The sequence below is a fragment of the Thalia democratica genome, chromosome 2, assembly GCF_965202585.1.
Source record: "Thalia democratica chromosome 2, ktThaDemo2.hap1.1, whole genome shotgun sequence".
Classification (NCBI taxonomy): Eukaryota; Metazoa; Chordata; class Thaliacea; order Salpida; family Salpidae; genus Thalia; species Thalia democratica.
Window position 1 is genome coordinate 39518881 of NC_139166.1, and position 20195 is coordinate 39539075.

Sequence of the window (20195 nt, forward strand, 5' to 3'; positions counted from 1 at the left end):
TACTTTTGCACGAAGACTAATTTGCACAACAGTGCAAAATTGCTCAAAGATAAAACTGCACGTAGACAAAATTGCACAAAGGTTCACTTTTGCACGAAGACACTTTTGCACGAAGACACTTTTGCACGAGCAGACAATTTTGCACGCAGACACTTTTGCACGCAGACACTTTTGCACGAAGGGTCATTTTTGCACGAGTGACATTTTAGCACGGAGGGTCAATTTTGCACTGGTTTAATTTCCTTCCCAGGGACGGGTCAAAATTGCGCGTAGACATTTTTGCACGTGGGGACAAAATTGCACCAGTAGACTCTCTTTTGCACGAAAAAATTTATATAATATTTTAAACATAAAAATTCAAAATTAAAAAATTTAATAACTAAATAAAAGAAAATACGTAAAAAATTATATAATATTTAAAAAAAAATCTGAAATATAAAATTTAATAACTAAATAATAAAAATTAGAAAAAAAAAAAACTAGTAAAATATTTTAAGTAAAAAATAAAAAATCAATAAAAAATAGATAAATAAGTAAATATTAAGTAAAAAATAACAAATCAAACTATAGAAAAATTTTATTAACTAAATAGAAAAAAAGTGTGTAATATTTTCCAGAAAAAAAAAATCAAATAAAAAATAGAAATTAAATGTTGAATAGATTAAAATACATAATACAAAAAGTCAAAACTTAAAAAATCAAATAACTAAATAATAAATAAACTTTAAAAAAATCAAAAAATAAATATGATTTTTTAAAATTAATAAATTGAAAAATAATTAAATTAAATAAAAGTTAAAAAATATATAAAAATAAACATAAAAAAAAAGTCAAAATATATGAAATAAATAATAAAATACATTTAAAAGAAACTATAATAATTAAAAAAGTCAAAATTAACTATTTAAAGAGTAAACAAAAATCAATTAAATTTTTTTTTATATAAATAAAAATAAAATCAGGTTATAAAATGAGATTATAACCGTTACTAGAATATAATTACCAAAAAGAGTTTTGTTTATATTAATAATTTATTTTTTATTAATAATAGAAATTAACTAATTGTAGCTGTTGTATTATTTTGTTTGTTTTATTTTAGTCAAAAGCTTGTATCTCCTTTTTCTTCTAAAAAAGTAAGAAGAAAATTGCTTCTGACAGTGTTTTTTGCAAGTCTGGGTTAGATAAAGAGGAAAAACAGAGTAGGAGAAATTTAAGAGCTAATTAGAATAAAACGCGTGCAAATAGTGATGCAACTAAGATTAAATTTAGACAAATAGAAAATAATGATATATAAACTATGTTTAAAACTTTTATATAAAACAAAAAAAAAATTAAGTATAACTTATTGAAGTACACAGCCATAACAGATCTTTCTGTACAATGCACAATAAAATTTCATCAGACGGATTTTCTCCTTTCTAAATTTATTTAGTTGTCTCACTATTTTGCATGCTCATTTTTTTCTGTGCAAAAGTATCTTCGTGCAATTTTGTCCCCTCGTGCATTTTTGTACGCTCGTGCAATTTTAACACCTACCCATGTAAATATTATTTATTTATTTTTATTTTTGAATTTGTTTTATTTCATGTTGAAGTATAGTATAACTTTAGTTTAATTTAAGTTTACATCAATACATGTTTATTCTTTAATGAGGGATATTTTTATTAAAATAAAATTTTGTTTAATTTTTATTAAGAAATTTTTTAATTAATAATAGTTTTTAAAAACAATAATTTAGTTTCAATTCAAAAAAAACTAAAAAATTAAAATACAATTTATAAATAATATTAATATAAACCTACATAAATTAAAATTATTTACACTAATACATTTTTATTATTATTATTTTTAAATATAAAGGTTTAATATATATATTTTTAGTTATTTTAGGTTGTTATTTTTTTGTGCAAAATTGACCCTCCGTGCAAAACTGTCTGTCGTGCAAAATTGTAACTCGTGCAAAATTGAGCTTCCTTGCAAAATAGTCTTCGTGCAATTTTGTCCCCTCGTGCAAATTTGTGCCCGCGTGCAAACTAGTCTTCGTGCAAAAGTATCTTCGTGCAAATTTGTACACTCGTGCAATTTTGTTCTCGTGCAATTTAGTCCCCACGTGCAATTTAGTAACCTCGTGCAATTTTGTCTTCGCGCAAATTAGACCCGTTCCCCTTGCTAAGTGCTAGGTCTTGTAAATAACATTAAGGGCATAGAAGGGTCCAACATTTTTTTTCTACTTAAAATAACATTATATCTTATATGAAAGCTTAAAGTACAAACTACAAGCTAGTTTTTATAGAATTCAAAAATATCATTTAACTTTTGAGATATTGTAATTTTTATAAAAAGTTTGAGATTCAAACGTATGGACCGTAAATTGTTTAGGGTCAATTTTCTTGGAATTAAAAAAAAAATTAAAAATCTATTATCTCCTTCATTTTTTAAGCTAGATACCTCAATTTCAGGAATTTTTTTTTATAGTTTAAAAGACTCTAAATGTTAGAATTTTAAAAATATTAAAAAATTAAAATTTTAGATTAAAAAACAAAAAAAAAAGGTTGTTTTTTAATAAAATTTGATTTTTTAAAATCAGAAAACGCCTGAATTGCATCTTTTTAAAATTTAATAATACACTTTCTGTAAAAATTTGAAGAAGATTGCTTAAAAAATGAAGGAGGAGATAGATTTTTATTGAAATGGTCTTTTTTTTTTGCATTTTTAGTTTGTGCCTTCCATCAGGAACCTATTGAGGTCACCAACTTTGATCGCTCATATCTCAAAAATCACTTTGAGTTTTTTCAAACGGTTAAAAATGTCTGATACCTCAGATAAAACTCTATAAAGTATAATCAACTCATAAAAATCAAGGTAGAATCTCTTATGCCCTTAATACAAAGTAAATATGATGATAAACCTCTTTGAGCTTAAAGTTAAAAATATTTGGTGCAAATCTTTTAAATTAGGGAATTAAAACATTTTAACAAACTAACAAATTAAATGTAAAATACTCAACAAAACTTGTTAGTTACTAACTAACTAATAGTTTGGTGAAAACAATACCATATTAAAGCTAGCTTAAAAAGAAACAAATAAATAGTTATTCTTGAATTAAATAAAAATTCTTTTTATTTCGATAGTAAAATTACACTAATTTTAATAGATTTACATGCAGTTTTTATGATATATAGGTCTAATTCTTATACTCTTAGTCGGGTGGTCTCACTACTCATAATATCTAATAACTGAAAAAAAATTAAATGTATTTTATATATAAAACATGCAATTGAAATGACATTATATTAGTAATATTTTTCTTGCTGACTGACTCTACACATTTTACATTCAAAATCAAAGAAACTAAAAAAAGTACAATTTTACAGACAAAATTTGCATATTTTTGTAATTATGTCGTCAAAATATATTAAAAGCAGTTAATATATTTTTAAATGTATGTCTATAGTTATAAGCCTTCATTTAAGATATAAATTATAAGTCTAGGACATATATAAGTGAATTAATTACTACTTAAGTCGAAAAATCAAAACAAATGTAATTTTGGGATTGAAATTGGTTTTTTGGGCAGATATTTTTTTTGCAAATGAGTTTTTATTTTTAAGATTTTTTTTATTGAAGCCAAAACACATCCAAATCATGTCCAAGTGTGAATTTTACAATATGGCCAAAAAATGTGCTGGACCCCCCCCCCCCCTTAACCCTAATTTTATTAACTTGTTAAAGAGTTAAACTTTTTATTTGAATATTATTACAGCAATTTTCAACTACGAGTTAACCACTGATGAGCATGGACGAAAAGTACTTTTGTTTGTTTACTTATTAGGGTTGCCACGCATTCAAAGTACCCAGGGAAACTAAGGATGTTTTGAAATTTTAGAAAATCTCAGAGAGACTCTGGTTAAATCAGGATATTTTGATTTTTTTTTAAACTTAGCATGTCTAAAGCGCTTATGATTTTTATAAAAATTTCAGGATAGTTTTTTGATGTTTTAAAAAATATCTAGACAAATTTTTTTCTAAATCTAGAATGAAATTTAGTTGATCGAGTTTCATTATTTTGTTGTAAAATACAACTAATTTCGTTCAAGGACACAATTTTTATTGATTTTGAAATACTTATTTAAAAATTTCTTAGCCGTGCTGCTAGTTCATCATTATACTTAGAAATAACATTGTGGTTTTTGTTTTTAATCTAAAATTAATATTTTTCATGATTTGAGTTATATTAAACAAAACAGTAAGAGACATAAAAGTTTAGCAATACAACAACAGAAATTTAATATACATAAATTAGTTAATTATATAGTTTAGTAAAGCTATTCTGTTTTGTAAATCCTTATTTCATAGATAAATTTGTTTGTTATAACTTATAAATACTTGTTTTCAGTAAAAAAAGCTAAAAAGATATTATAGACTAGTGTTGTCTAATATTCAAAATAAGTATTTCTTTTCAGTTTGTAAACATCTAATGCAGTAGACTACACATACAACCTTCCTTTTAATTATTAAGAAGAAAAAAGAACATGCAGTATAAGTAGTTTGCGCGAGAGGGGACACATTTTTTAAAAATTTGAATAAAACTCAGGATGACTTGGGGCAGTTTTTGGTCACTTAAAGCATTTATTTTTACTCCAAGAGTTGCAACCCTGATTTATTTTAATAAAAAAAAAAGTTAATATTACTTAAGTTTCTTAAAAAACTACATTATAAAAGTTTTGGTCTACAGCGGAAACTTTTTACAAAAATTACTTTATTATAAGATATTATCTAGAATTTTATATTAACCAGGGTCGTTAAAAAACCTGGAATTTGACAATTTAGGCTAGAAAAACCTGGAATTTGAGAAATTTTGAAAAAAGTCTAGATTTTTAAACAAAAATCACTAAAAAACCTGGAATTTTAAATAACTTTTACATGTTAAGTAGTAAAATTTCGACTTGAAACAAAAAAACCACCGTATAGATAAAATGTTTTTGTCATCATCAGTCTTTTTTATTTATTAAAAAACACATTTAAAGAAACTTCAAAATATCTTTTTAATGTCGTTATACTATTTAACACAGTTTTTACCTTAAACTTAATTTTAAACTAATAATAGACCCTAAAACGTGTAACCTTAAAAACCTGGAAGAAATTTAGAAAACCTAAAGAAAATTTGCCAAAAACTTTTGGCAACCCTGATTAACTGACTTATAGTTCATACTTCAAGCTTTCATTTAAGAGCCAATGTTAAGGCCATAGGTCCACTTTGTTTTTTAATTGATTTTGTTATATAGAGTTTTAAGTTAGCTACTAAACACTTAAATCCGCCTAAAAAATTTCGAAGTAACTTTTAAATATATGTAATTAAATTCGGTGAGCCCAAAAGGCTTTTATGGAAAGCCCAAACTAAAAAAGCAAAATAAACTATTTCATTAGTAATATAAATTCTTCATTTTTTTACCAATAACTTTCAAATTCGTTTCTAATATTATAATAATTTAAGAGATAGAGTTTTATAATTTTGAAATAAAAAATATTTTACAGATTACATGATAATTAAAATTCCAAAAAGTTAATTTTTTTAATTTTTTAAAGGACCATAACTTATAAAGTGTATATACTTAAAATAAAAAAGAAAAAGGGTTTTAGGTCTAACTGAAATAATTAAAATATTATAAGAAGTTAAATATAAAGTATTTGAAGATAATTTTATAAATTACTAAAAATTACTATATTTAAAACCTTTTTTATAGCCATAGCTTAAAAGTTTTGAAGTTTTGTGAAAATAAAAATAAAGTTTTTGGAGGTGATAATAAGGGGTAGGTGTCAAATTTGCACAAAGACAAAATTACACGAAGACACTTTTGCAAAAAGACAAAATAGCACGAAGACAATTTTGCACGACCAAACAATTTTGCGAGAAGACATTTTTGCACGGGTTAAATTTTTATTGTATAATTTATTTGTTATTTTTTTTTACTATAACTGTTACCCCTAACTCTTACCCTCGATTGGTAGCTTTTTTTTTCTTTTTAATTAACTTGTTTTTATTTTTTTTTTTTTTTTTAAATAATTTTTATTAGTTTTTATTTTACTATCGCTGTTACCCTTTACCCTCGGTCAGTAAACTTTTTTATCTTTTTGTTTTTTTATTAGTTTATCTTTTAGTTTTTTTCTCTTTTTACTTTTGTGCAAAAATGACCTTCCGAGCAAAATTGTAACTCCTGCAAAATTGACCCTTGGTGCAAAATTGTCCTCGTGCAATTTAGTCCCCTCGTGAAATTTTGTCTTTCTGCAATTTTGATAATAATTCCTTTCCACCAGATAATAATACCCACTGCTGCTTTTTTATATTTTTGAAATATATATAACTTTTTAATTGGTGGGCCTTTATTTTTTTTTTCTTTGAGAATTTGAATAGTCTGAAATTGAAAATCAGGCACCAATATCTTCACTCCTTGTTTTGATTCTTTTATTATAAAATTTGACATTTAGTATTTTATAAATTCTAACATACTATTTTATTTAAAATATTTTCGGAATTTTTCCTGAAAGTTTTAGATATTTAGCCAATAAAAATATTAATATTGATAGATTTAAAAAAATTCAAAATTTTGCAGGAAAATTACAATCAAAAATTTTCGGTTCTTACGTTTTTATCAGAAAGTTATTACAAAAATTACTATATCTCAAAATTTTAATAAACAATTAGTTAAGATTAATATTCTATAAAACCTGGCTTATACTCTTGGCTTCTGTATTTGAGCTAATTTTGAATTTTGTAAAAACATCCTTACCGTCCTATGGCCTTAAATTTTGTAAAAAAGTTTAGACAAATATGTAAAAAAGTTGACACACTTATAACGTCCTGAATAAGACGTTATAAGGTATCCCTTGTGTGCGACTTGATAACCGAAAGGTTTTTTCGTGTACTAGGTCCTACGACCAAATATTTTGAGCGTATATGCCCTCAAATTGCATTTTTAAAGTTAATTAAGAATCCTGTAGAAAGTAAAGTTTATAAATTGATATAAATAAATCAATTCAAGAAGTTAGAAGAAAACTTAAAAGTTTTAATTTTGATGTTATCATTTTTAAATCAATTTTTTGTTTGTTTGTAAAAAAAGGTACTTTAATTGCAATATGTCATGATTTTTTAAAGACTAGGCTAAGAAAGTTTAAAAACAGTTGCTCAAAAACTGTAGGACAAAAAAGTTATTAGCTAAATAGTTTTTTTCTCTTTGTAATTGTTGCTTTCCATAAGGAACCCATTGAACTCTATTTTTGATTGCTGCTAGTTATTTATCAAAACTTTTTTTAATTTAAAAAAAGTATTAAAAAACAACAACATTAGCTTAGTTATTAAATTAACAAAATAAGATTACAACCTTACTTTACAAACTGTGAAACTAATTGTATTACTTTTGTCTAAATAAAATATGTTGCCGATAACAAGTTTTTATACTGTTAATAGTACTTTTTAGTATACTTAAGATTAAAACCAGACAATAGTTTCAAAGTTATGAAAAGTATCAGTGAAATATTAGACTTAACAAAAAATATTTCTTTAATGTATTACTTGTAGTTTTAATAAATAAGTATATCATTTTCACTGTAAAATATTCAATTAAAATCATTTATACCTTAAAATATTAAATTAAAATAATTTTTGCCATTAAATATTTAATAAAAATCACTAAAAAACTGGTATGAAAATTGATAATTATATTTTCAAGTAATAAATTATATTGTTGACGTAGGTGGATAAACAAGTTCGACAGCTTGATAATTCATTAGACATTTCTGAATCTAGAAAGAAAAGAATTGATGGAAATGTACTGGTAATTTGTTTATTTACCAAAATTAAGTTGTACCACTCAGATAAAGAAATGCAGAAGTTAAATATTGAAACTATAAAATGTACATTTGTAAAATGTTTTATTTTTTAGTTATAACCTTCATGCTTACTATCAAGTTCATTTTATGATTCAGTTGTAGCTAATGTTTAATTATAACAGGGTTGCCATATACTGAAATCAGGCTAGTTAGTATAAAGAGAAAAGATCCACCCAATCTAGCTAAAATTAGTTCTAGTTATTTAAAAGACTCCATCTTGTTTAAAAATTTGTTTGGAAAAGTTTGACTTATTAGAACTTTTTCTTAAATCCTTAACTAATTTTAATGACTTAAGTTTAATTTTACTCAAAAACTTTGTTTTTTTCTTCTAGTTATTAAGTCCTAATATTTATTTAAAGCATTCAAACTTGTTAAGGACATAGGGAATCAACATTATTTTTTACAATTTGATTCTATTAAAAAATAAATAATCTCGGTTTTCATTCACCTTCTATAAATTAAGAAAGTACAGACTAACTTTTGAGATATATAGGATCAATGTTAGTGAGTCAAGCTAAACATTCAAAAAAGACAATTTGCTAAAAACAATTATATATTTGTAAAAATTTACTTATAAACAAAAAAGATACAGTTACAGGTATTTTCTTATTATTATGAATTTTAGTGTTAAATTAAAATGAATTAAAACGTTTAATAGACTATCTAAATTTATACAAATTTATTTGATACGTCATAATACGCATTTGTAAACTTTTTAAAAATATGCCAATAAAAACTTTATTTTTGTTCTGTTGCTATGAAAGGCGGAGCTGTTCATTTCTAACCCGATCATTTCTAACCCAATCATATCTAACCTGATCACTTCTAACCCGATCATTTCTAACCTGATCATTTCTAACCTGATCATTTCTAACTCGGTAATTTCTAACCCGATCATATCTAACCTGATCACTTCTAAACCGATCACTTCTAACCCAATCATTTCTAACTTGATCATTTCTAACCCAATCATTTCTAACCCGTCCATTTCTAACCCGTTCACTTCTAACCCGACCACTTCTAACCCGATCACTTCTAACTCGATCGCTTCTAACCCGATCAATTCTAACCCGATCACTTCTAATTCGATCGCTTCTAACCCGATTATTTCTAACAAGATCATTTCTAACCCGATTTAACCCAATCATATCTAACCCAATCACTTCTAGCCTGAACGTTTCTAACCCATTTTACTTGTTTGTTTTATTTCTATTTTTTAATCTGGATTTCATGCCAAAACTAACTAGTCTTAATAAAGTTATTAAAATACTAATAAGAAATTAAATTTTTGGTTACTTTAAAACATAATGATTTTAATTGTGTTCTGTGAATGATATTTTTAGTATAAGTTTTAATTTATTTTTTACCACATTTTTATTTTTCATCCTACACATAATTTCAATTTTTTATTATTTTTTCATATTTTTTTTGTTTAATCTAAGTAATACTTTGATAGACGTTTTTCGTTGAACACACTTCAACTGAGTTCTGTAAAAAATAAATACTGTAAGGAAAGAATAGAAGCTAAAGTAGACCTATAAAAACCTAAAGCAATTATTTTTATTTTTAATAGACACATGTGTATACCTACTATAGCTTCTATTCTTTCCTTACAGTATTTTTTTTTTACAGAGCTCAGTTGAAGTGTGTTGACCCGTTTAACACAATGAAACATATGTCAGTGTTATAAAAGAAGGATACTGTTAAATTTTAAAAATTGTATTGAGTTATTTTAGGTTTAGTACTACGTTTTTCCAATTACAATTTTAAGTGAAAATAACTTGTCATGTGTCTGTTAGAGGGGAATAACTGAATGGAATATGATTCTATCTGAATCAAGATGGTTGCAGATTTTAAGACGAAGAAATTTTCATTGTTGGAAATTTAATTATCTGAACTATAAAAATGTCAGTACAGAATTTAAGTAATTTTTTTAGGATAAGTTGTAGGTTGTGCTGGAAATTGTAAAATCTATACGTGGTTAATTTAAGTCTCAAAGAACATAAAAAGTACAGGTTTTGGGGAAAAATGTTTAGTAGAGTAAACAATGGTTTTTTAATTTTGATGAATATTTTGCTAATTGTGGAAGAAGAGAGATACAGATAAACCTTAGATTTATTAAAAAAAAGTTTAAACATGAATCCTCAAAGTTTAAGTTTTTATTTAAGAATTTTTTAAATGTAGTTTATATAACCTTTAAAGAGCTTTTGTGAAGGACAGCAACACCATCCCTGCTCAATATATCCTTTCGGATGATATTATAGTCAGAGAAACAAACTGTTGCATCACTAACTTTTGGAGTCAGCCATGTTTGAGTTGAGAGATCTAAACGACATTTTGATATACTATTGTCGAAAGAACTTTTGTTTTATTAGAATAACATTTGTCGTTTAATATGAGTATGCTTTGTATTTTAATTTTATTTTAAAAACCTAAAGCTTCTAAAATCTACTTGGTTCTTTTCCAAAAGTTAAATGAAATATAAAAAAGTTTTGAACATTGATAAATAATGTAAATTGATTATGACGTAGTTATAAAATTTTATAAAAATATGGTATTCAAATTAAAATTAACGATTAAATACATATGTATTTGGTTGCCACAAAACCTGGAAAAACCTGGAGTTTGAGAAATTTTGTAAAAAAGAAACTAGAAAACACTGGAATTATTAACAAAATCAGTAAAAAACCTAGAACTTAAGCAACTTTTACTTCGAAAGTAATAAAATTTCGATTTGATAAAAAAAAAAATCTTTCGTATAGATAACTTTTTTTTTTCATCAGTAAAAAAATTTATTAATAATAAACACATTTTAAGAAGTTTTGCAGTATCTTTTCAATGGTGTTATACAACTTTTGCCTTTAACTTAATTTTGAAATAAAAATAGACCCAAAAACGTGTAGTTTCAAAAACCTAGAAGAATTTTTGAAAACCTACAGAAATTTTGCCAAAAACCAGTGGCAACTCTGTAGGTATCTTCAAATGGAAAGATAGCCCTACTGACAATATATTAACTTAATGTTCATTTTTAATTTGAATAGCATATTCTTATAACTTTGTACAACTACTTTATAGTTAATTTAAGTTAAAAATATTTATCTATCTTTAAAACTGTTTTCCTTTTCATTTAACTTTTGAAAAGGAATGAAGTAGATTTGCAATGCTGTAAGTTTATAAATAAAAAAGAAAAATATACTCATACTAAGTTACAAATGATGTATATTTCTTTTTCTTAAAATTAATCTTTATTTAAAATAGATCTGATATTAGTTTGTTCAATTTTAAACAACTCTTACTTATAGAAATCGTACGGCTGTTATTATTAAAGATGAACTAAAAAAAGATTTTTTGCAAAAAGAATTAGTTTTACTTTATAACTTAAACTTACAATTTACATTAATCCCAGAGTTCAACAAAAAGGTTAGTTGTCCTTTCTACAATTTAGTTGCCTCCTTTGACGTATCTGATAATTGAGCTTTTCTGTTCTGCTATGGCGTGCTTTCTTTTATTTCTCCTCTTATTCTTCTATAAATTTTTATTTTTAACATAGTTCTATCGTGATTAATGAATATATTTGTTTATTTTCAGCTATACAGCACTTTTAGGTTTTTCAATTTCAATAGTTTGCTTTTTGCGGCTGTTTCTTATAATTAAACTGTAGTGGGTCTTATTTAGTCCCTTTTAGTCTAACCAACTTGATAAAGTGTATTAAGTTAAAGTTTTTCAACTTTTTTTCTCCTAAAACTTCTTGAAAAATTTCAAAACCTATTTTACTAGCTTCAAGTAAAATTTTAGAAGAATTTCCATTGTTTTTAGATATGTTGGGTACTGTAATATTAAGAGCTTATTTTCAAGCTTCTGTTCATTCTCAGCTTTAATTTTTTAGCCACTGCATCAGCTTAGTATTTATGTCTGTTGTAAGTTCTTTTGACTTGTTTGAATGCCCTACTTTAGCAAAAATTGAGAATATTGTTTTAGTACTATTAAGAAGTAAATTGATTTTTGAATTCATAAAAAATATTGTAAATTTTAATTTTTCTTCAAAAGCATTGACTTTGCTGTTATGTGTCAAATTTTTATGACACTTACATTTTCTTTGTGTAACTTTACAAAACTTTGTTTAGGTTGATGACTTTTTTTACATGTTAATTGTTTTAGTTTAAGTGTATCAGTTTTAAGTGAATTAAAACTTTCTGTCCTTCTTTTTCAAAATAATACTAGCTTTTGTTGAAGTTTTTCAAATTTTAAAAGACTTAATTATTCTAATAATATCTGCTTCAGATGACATTTAATTGAATTTATTATAACTTTTTGATTTTAAATGACTAATACCTGATACATTTTTTACAACAGGGTTGCCAAAATACCTAAAATCATGAAAACCCTAGAATTTTATAAAATTTCTAAAAACTGGAATTTTGAACAAAAATCAGTAAAAAACCTTGAATTTTAGACAATTTTTACATAATATCGTAACTTGTTTTAAATCAAACAATTTAAAGTTCTCGACTTAAATGTCTTTAAGGAGATTTTTATCTATATTTATTTTAACAGTTTATTACTAACAAACCAATGATTCACTCCTAGTATATAGGAGATCCTCAGTTGTTGTAAACAAATCTGGAAAGTTTTTTAAACAAATCAAATGAATAAAGCAAAATTAAAAACAAAATATTGAGCTAATGGTTTAACAACAAAAATAAAACTTAAATGTACTAAACTTGAGTAAAAATTTAATGCTTGTGTTACGCTTTTAAGAATTTTGTTGGTGATATAGACTAGAATTTTTTTAAATATTATATACGTTAAATATATTTAAATATATAAAATATCTTTTTACTACAAATGAACAAAAAACTTGTGCTTTCAATAATCTAGAAGAAGTTTAAAAAGCCTTAAAAAAAATTTCAAAAAATTTTTGGCATCCCTGTTATAATAAAAAACAATATTTAAAAACATATACTTGTGGAATAATTTACTAGTTTTTTAGAAATTACTGGTAAAGTAATAACCATTTTGTTTTATTTTGCGGCAATTTTTTAAAATAATAATATTAGTGCAAATTAAATATTTTATTTACTACCAAGTTACCATGGCAAAAAAGAACGACCTTGTCAAGAATAATAAAATAGTAAACTGCACTTAACAATGTTGTTTATGTATAGTGTTGTTAAATAATCTCTTTACATTACATTAAATTGAGCAATATTTTTTAGTTAAGAGAAATAACTATAGTGCGAGTCTTTCTAAAACTTACCTGAGAAAATAAAATTCGAATTATGGTTTTGATAAACCAAAAAAAAAACCCGCTCATTTATAGTCGTCACTTTTTTTTTCTTAAATATATATCACCCTCTACGGGAATGAATTTAAAGGTTTGATACAGCTGAAAATTACTGTAACTCATTTTTTTATTACAACGGATATTTTTTATATTTTCGTTTAATTTGAATCTAAATTTGTCTTAAGTTTTGCATTTTAAATTATTTTTTTTTACTAGAAACTTACTAACTCAAAGAAAAAGAAAGGTAGAAAGCATTCTCTTTCAACCGAAAACATTAAAAAAATAAGGAAGAAAAGAAAAATAGTTGAAGGTTAATTTTTTGAATTAACAAAAAAATTATGTTTAAAATTAAAAATATCTTTTTTTCACTTTTATTGTAGTTTAACTTTAATTCTTCTAAATATTATATTTTTTGTATAACTTCTAATTTATATGGCTTTAAATATCATAATTAATTGTTTTACGTTGTATTAAATAATAAACATAATATTTTTTGAGGCACTATAATTAAAATTTATTTGGTTGTATAAAGTAATGAACATATAGCTTTTCATAGTAGTATAGTTTAAATTAGTTAATTATTGTTTATTGAATTACTTATTTTACAATGTGAGTAATTAACATGTATTGTATCTACTGTTAGTGTTAATATATTATGATTATGTCTTGTATTATAGTAAATAAATATATTTATTTTTTCTATCTCCTTTTATTTTTTTCAGTTCTTATATTTTATAGAACTCCGTGGAACTGTGTTAAAGAAAAAAAGTGAAAAGTGTTGGGTGGTCCAACATTTTTTTTTATACAAAAAATAACATTGGCTCTTCAACATAAACAACAAGCCAGTCTTATAGAATGAAAAAAATATGTTTAATTTTTGTATTGTAACATTTGTAAAGTTTCCGATACAAACGTATGGACCAAAAATTTTTCAGGGTCAATTTTCTAGGAAATTTAAAAAGTAACTAAAAATCTATCTTCTCTTTATTTTTTAAGCTAGAGACCTAAAACTTTCAGGAAATATTCTTTTTATGGTTAGAAAAACTTTGAATGTTGAGATTTTGAAATTATCGAAAACTGAAAAAAAATTCATGCCTTAAATTGATTTAAATACTAGTAATAGATTTTCTGTGAAAGTTTGAAGAAGTTTGTTTAAAAAATGAAGGAAATTATATATATTTTTAGTGAAATTGTCATTTTTTTTTTGCGTTTTTGGTTGCGCCTTTAATTAGAAACCTATTGAGCCCGACTTTGACCGCTTATATCTCAAATGTTACTTTAAGTTTTTATTAATGGTTAAAAATGTCTAACAGCTCAGATAAAACTCTACAAAATAAGATTAACTTGTAAAAATCAAGGTGGAATTCCTATGACATTAATTGTTTATTACCAAGAAACATGCCAGTTAAATTAATAAAGTACTGTGGAAATTGTTTTTATTGTCTATTGCAACGAACTTGTTTGTTAGAATCTATTTTAAAAAAATAGTAGCTAGTAATTTTTGAATAGTTATGTTGAAACTCAACTAGTTAACATACTTTAACGACAAATTTTAATTACAGAACTCTTTGTAACATTTTGCCAGAAATTTTCATTAAGTCATTTGTTTACATTTAGTCATATGACATGTTTGTAAAAAATTATATGATACTAATTGATTATTAATAAGATCGTTGAGTTTGTTTTTTTAATTTTTAAGTGTCATAAGGTGTATGTTTTATATAACTAGCTTCTGTTAAATAGAAACAATTTAAATGTGAGAAAGTAAAATAAATATAGTCAAATTTTATATTAGACCATGACTGGTATATTTAGAACTATTTTATTTAAGCTTGTAGCTCTTATTGCATAAAAGTAATGTATAAATACAAGAACAAGTTGTATAATTTTTTAATTTAATCCACACCATGAATAATTGAAATTAAATTTACTAAATTAAAAGAATCATGTCAAGAAATAAGTAAAAAAATATGCAAAAATGAATGGTTTAATCACTCTTGTTAAGTAAATCTTAATAAAATAAATTAAAATGATGATTTTCATAAATAACTAGTTCAATAAGTTGTTATAAAAGTTAATAAAACTATCTGATTTATTTTAAAAGGTATGGAGTAAGCAAATGTAATTGTTAGTATTACAAGTTGATGACTAAGTCAAAGTTGTACTACTGGGATCTTAGTAAGAATAATAATAAAATTTTCTTGAGAAAGTTTATTAGTATTGTATTACTAAATTTTTTTGTTTTTTTCTTCATTAGTTTGTGTACAATCCAATTTAAATCAGCTATATAAATAACCTAGTATTAATCAGTTTGAAAAATATAAATAAGAAAACTCACTATTATAACTTAGAATCATGTGTTCAACAACCGTATGTTGGGCAGTCACCTTTTGTTTCTTCTATTGGACCAGATGTAATGGATATGCCAGTTGATCCTAACGAGCCAACATATTGTGTATGTAGGCAGGTTTCGTTTGGACAAATGGTTATGTGTGACAATAGTGAAGTTAGTTGATTAAATTTAATGAAGTTATTTGCTATAAAGTTATTTATAATACTTAAGTTATACGAAAGCTAAAAAAAAAGTGTTTTTAATTTGATTATTTTTTCTATTTTAAAATATAACACCACTCTTTGGCCGCAGTTTGCTGACCCCTGTACGTTTAGATATTGACTTGCAGTGGTTCCCAAACTTTTCAAAATTCTGTGATTACTAGGTTTCAACACATGTATTTAATATTTTAAAAATTATTGTTTATCTATTTCTATTGATATAAATTAAACTTTAAACGACCAATTAGTACGAAAAATATAGTTTAAATATAAATACAGTGGAATAAGTTAATTTTTGATAGTTTTTTTAAATTTTGCTTTTTAACAGTACTACTGTGCACACATAGTGGGCCAAAAACGACCTTAACTAAAGTTAAGAATAGTTAGGAGAAAAATTTATTTATAACCAAACTTATTAGACTTGAAACAATAGGTTACATAAAAAGTCATCACATTTAACGCTAACACTAATATACTTTTGAGTTATTTGCTCTATCTTCAGTTCTTCCTTTAAAAAACTTATTAGTTCTTCAAAAAAATCACTGAAGTTTATTATTTTCTCTCTTTATAAAAAAAATTGTCACGTAAATTAGTTCTAGGATATTTTAATCTTTCTTAATTTGTTTGTTTTTTATATGTATACAGTTATATCTGCTATAAAAAAACAAAAAAATGTTTAAAAAAAACATGTTTGGAGCATTATCTGTCAACATTATTAAAATCTATTATATCAAAACTTTTTAATATTAGGCTCTTTATTTGCTGTTTTATCAAAAACTTATAGGGTTTACCAGCTTAGGAACCATAAAAAATGCAAAACTATCATAATCACTTTTTTTTCTAAAAAAGTTAAAACTTTGTTAAAATACAATAAAAAATATTTTTCCAAAGCTATAAAACAAAGAACAAAATATTTGTATGTCAAAGTATTCTTTTAAATTGTTTTTTTTTTCATGGTTCAATTTCTGAGTGATTCTTATTTTATTAAGCAAAAACCCGCTTAACGACCTCGCGCAAACTGGCATAGATTTGTTGTAGATGGAGTTTATTATAATTCGTTTGAAGCTCTAAGTTGATTAGAGTCTTAGAATTTTATTCACCTATTATCACTAAAATTTTAAGATTGTTTTTGCGAGCGGGCCAAAATAGCACGGTGGGTCACTTTTGGACTGCGACACTTAGGCACGGCGTCATTTTAGCACGGTGCGTCACATTTGCACAGCGTCACTTTAGCACAGTGTGTCATTTTATTCGGCGTCATTTTAGCACAATGAGTCAATTTAGCACGATGGGTCACTTTATTACGTTGGGTCATTTTTGCGAGACGTCATTTTAGCACAGCGGGTGTCTTTTGCACTGCGTCACTTTAGCACGATGGTTCACTTTTGCACGGCGTCGCTTTATCACCGAGCGTCATTTTTGCACCGTTTTTATCTTCTTTTTTTTGCTTCAAGCGTCTTTTTAAAGCAGTTTTTTGAGCGTGATTTTGCACAAACCAAACCTTTTTAAACCTACATTTAAAAATCTTTGTTAATACCTTTTAAGTTATGAATATTTAGAGTTCTGCAGTATATCAAATAAAATAGATTATTGTAATAAAGTATGAATTTGAAATTTATTACTACAAAGTCATTGTAATCTTAAAATATCACCATCTTAGTGAAAGTTGTAATAACAAAAAAATATTTTTTTAAATATCTACACTTGTGTAAATATTGTGTATTTGAATATAAATTCTGTTTTTAAATATATTTTATGAAAATACTTCTCTTAAACTCAAACGATAAAATCAATTTACGATGGTTTTGTACCTATAGGATATTAATATTATAAAAAAATTGAATAATAATAAATAATACTTGTAATAATTAAAATAGCATAAAAGCTTGATCATAACGCTTTGATCAAACCTCTATGTTAACTTGAGCTTATCTTACGATATGCGTTAGCCCAGGCTTATGCTTTGGTAGACTTTCGCCGATGTTTTCCTTAGAATAATTAATTAAAAAAAAAACTCTTTTGTATTGAAGAGTTAGTATCTTTGCTACTTTTTTAAAAACAAATATTAGCATAAAATATAAAACTAAATATACATATAAATTTACATATATTTATTGAAATAAAACTATTGCAAAATAAAAAGCAAAATATATTTAACCCTCATTAGTGATTTAATTGATACCTAAGTATTAGAATACTATATAAGTTTATAGAAATGTTTTACAAAAAGATTTAAAAGAAATATTTTTTCAAAATAACAAAAAAGTTTATCACTACTAAAATTACATGCAAGCTTTGAAATTTTTACAAATGTACCTTCATTTGATTTTAAACTTTTATGTTAAATATTAATAATAATATAGTAAGAATTTTATATTGTATATAAATATTCTCTTTTATAGTTTTTTACTATCAGTTATTACTATAAACAAAATCTTCAAAGCAATTTTTCAATTTTTAGAGATTTTATTAACTTTTTGTGATGTGACCCCATAATGATTTTATAAGAATTTAAAAATCTTATGTAACCGCAATATGTATATGTAAGGCAACTTTTAATCGTATTTTTTCTTTGTTTTTATATCTCTATAAAATTTATTTTATTAAAATAATTTAAAGCTAAGGACCTTTTGATATACTAAATTAAAGTTTAAAAGTAAATATTAAATAAAAATATCTTGATGAATTCTTGAAAATTATGCGTAATTTTTTCTTATTTTGAATGAAAAAACAAATACTAGACAGTATAATTTTAATTAATAAGGAAGAATATAGACTTCAATGAAGTTGTCTTTATCCTTTTTAGATTTATTCATTCCATATACAGAGAACCTATTGAACTTCCCAACTTGAATTCTTTATATCTCGATGTATCGAGTATATACCAATTTACATAAGTATTTTGTAACTAAGATCAATATCCAGGATTAACAACTTCAACAAATTTTACAAATCAAGTAACAAAGTACCTTTCCATATAGAATAAGTTATAAAATGTTTTTTTTTGTTAATAAAATCTTTAATTATTGGTTAAATGTTGTACAACTCATATGTAGATAAAACTACTTATTTTGATTATAATTCTTCAAGAGTTGCAATATATTAAAGGCAAAAATAATCAAATGCAAAACAATTAGATAAATATAGTCAAATTCAAAACAACTTATAGTATTCAAATCACTAATGATAGAGAATAATGTGCAATTTAAAATCTCTTAAATTTTTAAACACATAACTAGCTATCAATTAAAATAAACACCATGTTTAGTTTTTTTAAAACTTTAGTGTATAAAAAAATAGTTGACTTTATTTACAGTGTCCTATAGAATGGTTTCACTTTGGATGCGTTGGTTTAGAAGCCCAACCTGAAGGTAAATGGTTTTGTCCCAAGTGTACAAAAAAGTAGTATGAATTGTTTAGAAGATAAAACTCTTATTAGTTCAATATTTTTTACTGAATTCATTTTAATTTTAAAAGAAAAACAGTTAAAAATTTTTCTAAATAGCTTAAAAAAACAATATTTATAAAATGAGTCTTAAAAAAATTAACTTTCTATCTATAAGGTTGTTACATTAGTTTTAATGAGATTTCGGATATTATAATACGCAACTATTAAAATAAGCATATTTTTCTTGAATTTAATAAAATTAGTTTTCATTCATTTTGAAATAAACTGTAATTACTACCATTTCACTTAGAAGATATTTTTTTCACATATTAAATATTGCAGTAAAAAGTATTTAATCAGGAACAAATCTGTTCTTAAAAAAGGAATAAATTTCTGGCTATGAACAACTAATTTTTGGTGCTACGCACCAATTTAAGTGTGAAAAGCTGCAATAAAATCACAGATGGCAATGGTTATAATTGACCACAAAATAAACTAAAACATAGATAATAGAACATAAGTTTTACGAAGTTTACAAAAATTGTAGTAATTAGTACAACGAAGTGTATTAATGAGTTTTAACGTAGGAAAAATATATTGTATGTAAATGTTCAAGTTTTTGGTAGGTGTCAAATGTGCACGAAGGGACATTTTTGTACGAAGGATCAGTTTTGCACGGGTTGAAACTTTTTTGATTTATTCTATTTTATATTATTTAAAATAATTTTTTTTGTTTTACTTTTACTATCACTGTTATCCCTAACACTACCAGGGTTACCACAAGGTCAGGAAAAACTAAAAAAAATACAAAAGTCAAGGAAAAATGGGGATTTTTGAAAAAAAAGTCAGGAAATTTGACAAAAAAAAAATCAGATTATGTCAGTTCAAGTTTACAAATTTCCTTGTTTTTCAAAGCCTTTAAGTAGTAAAAAGTTTATTAGAAATCCTTTTAAGTCAGAAAAAATTGCAAAATTTTCCTAGAAATTTACAAAATTATTTAATTTCTAATGCCTTCATCTGGTATAAATTAATAAAATATCCTTTATAAAACCGCAAAAATTTTCTATTAACATATTGAACAAG

General features: G+C 24.6%; 1 protein-coding gene across 2 annotated transcripts in view; it reads left to right on the forward strand.

Annotated features, from left to right (window-relative positions):
- LOC145829620 (inhibitor of growth protein 5-like) overlaps window positions 1-19401 on the forward strand; it is a 38922-nt gene extending 19521 nt beyond the window's left edge. The window contains exons 4-7 of one of the 2 annotated variants that reach the window (XM_082937465.1): window positions 7752-7832; window positions 13388-13481; window positions 15523-15677; window positions 19041-19401. In XM_082937465.1, coding sequence (XP_082793591.1) covers window positions 7752-7832; window positions 13388-13481; window positions 15523-15677; window positions 19041-19130 — 420 coding nt within the window. In that variant the 3' untranslated portion in view covers window positions 19131-19401. The remainder of the gene's footprint in view (window positions 1-7751; window positions 7833-13387; window positions 13482-15522; window positions 15678-19040) is intronic. The other variant, XM_082937466.1, reaches the window with a different exon arrangement.
- Window positions 19402-20195: the final 794 nt, after the last annotated feature.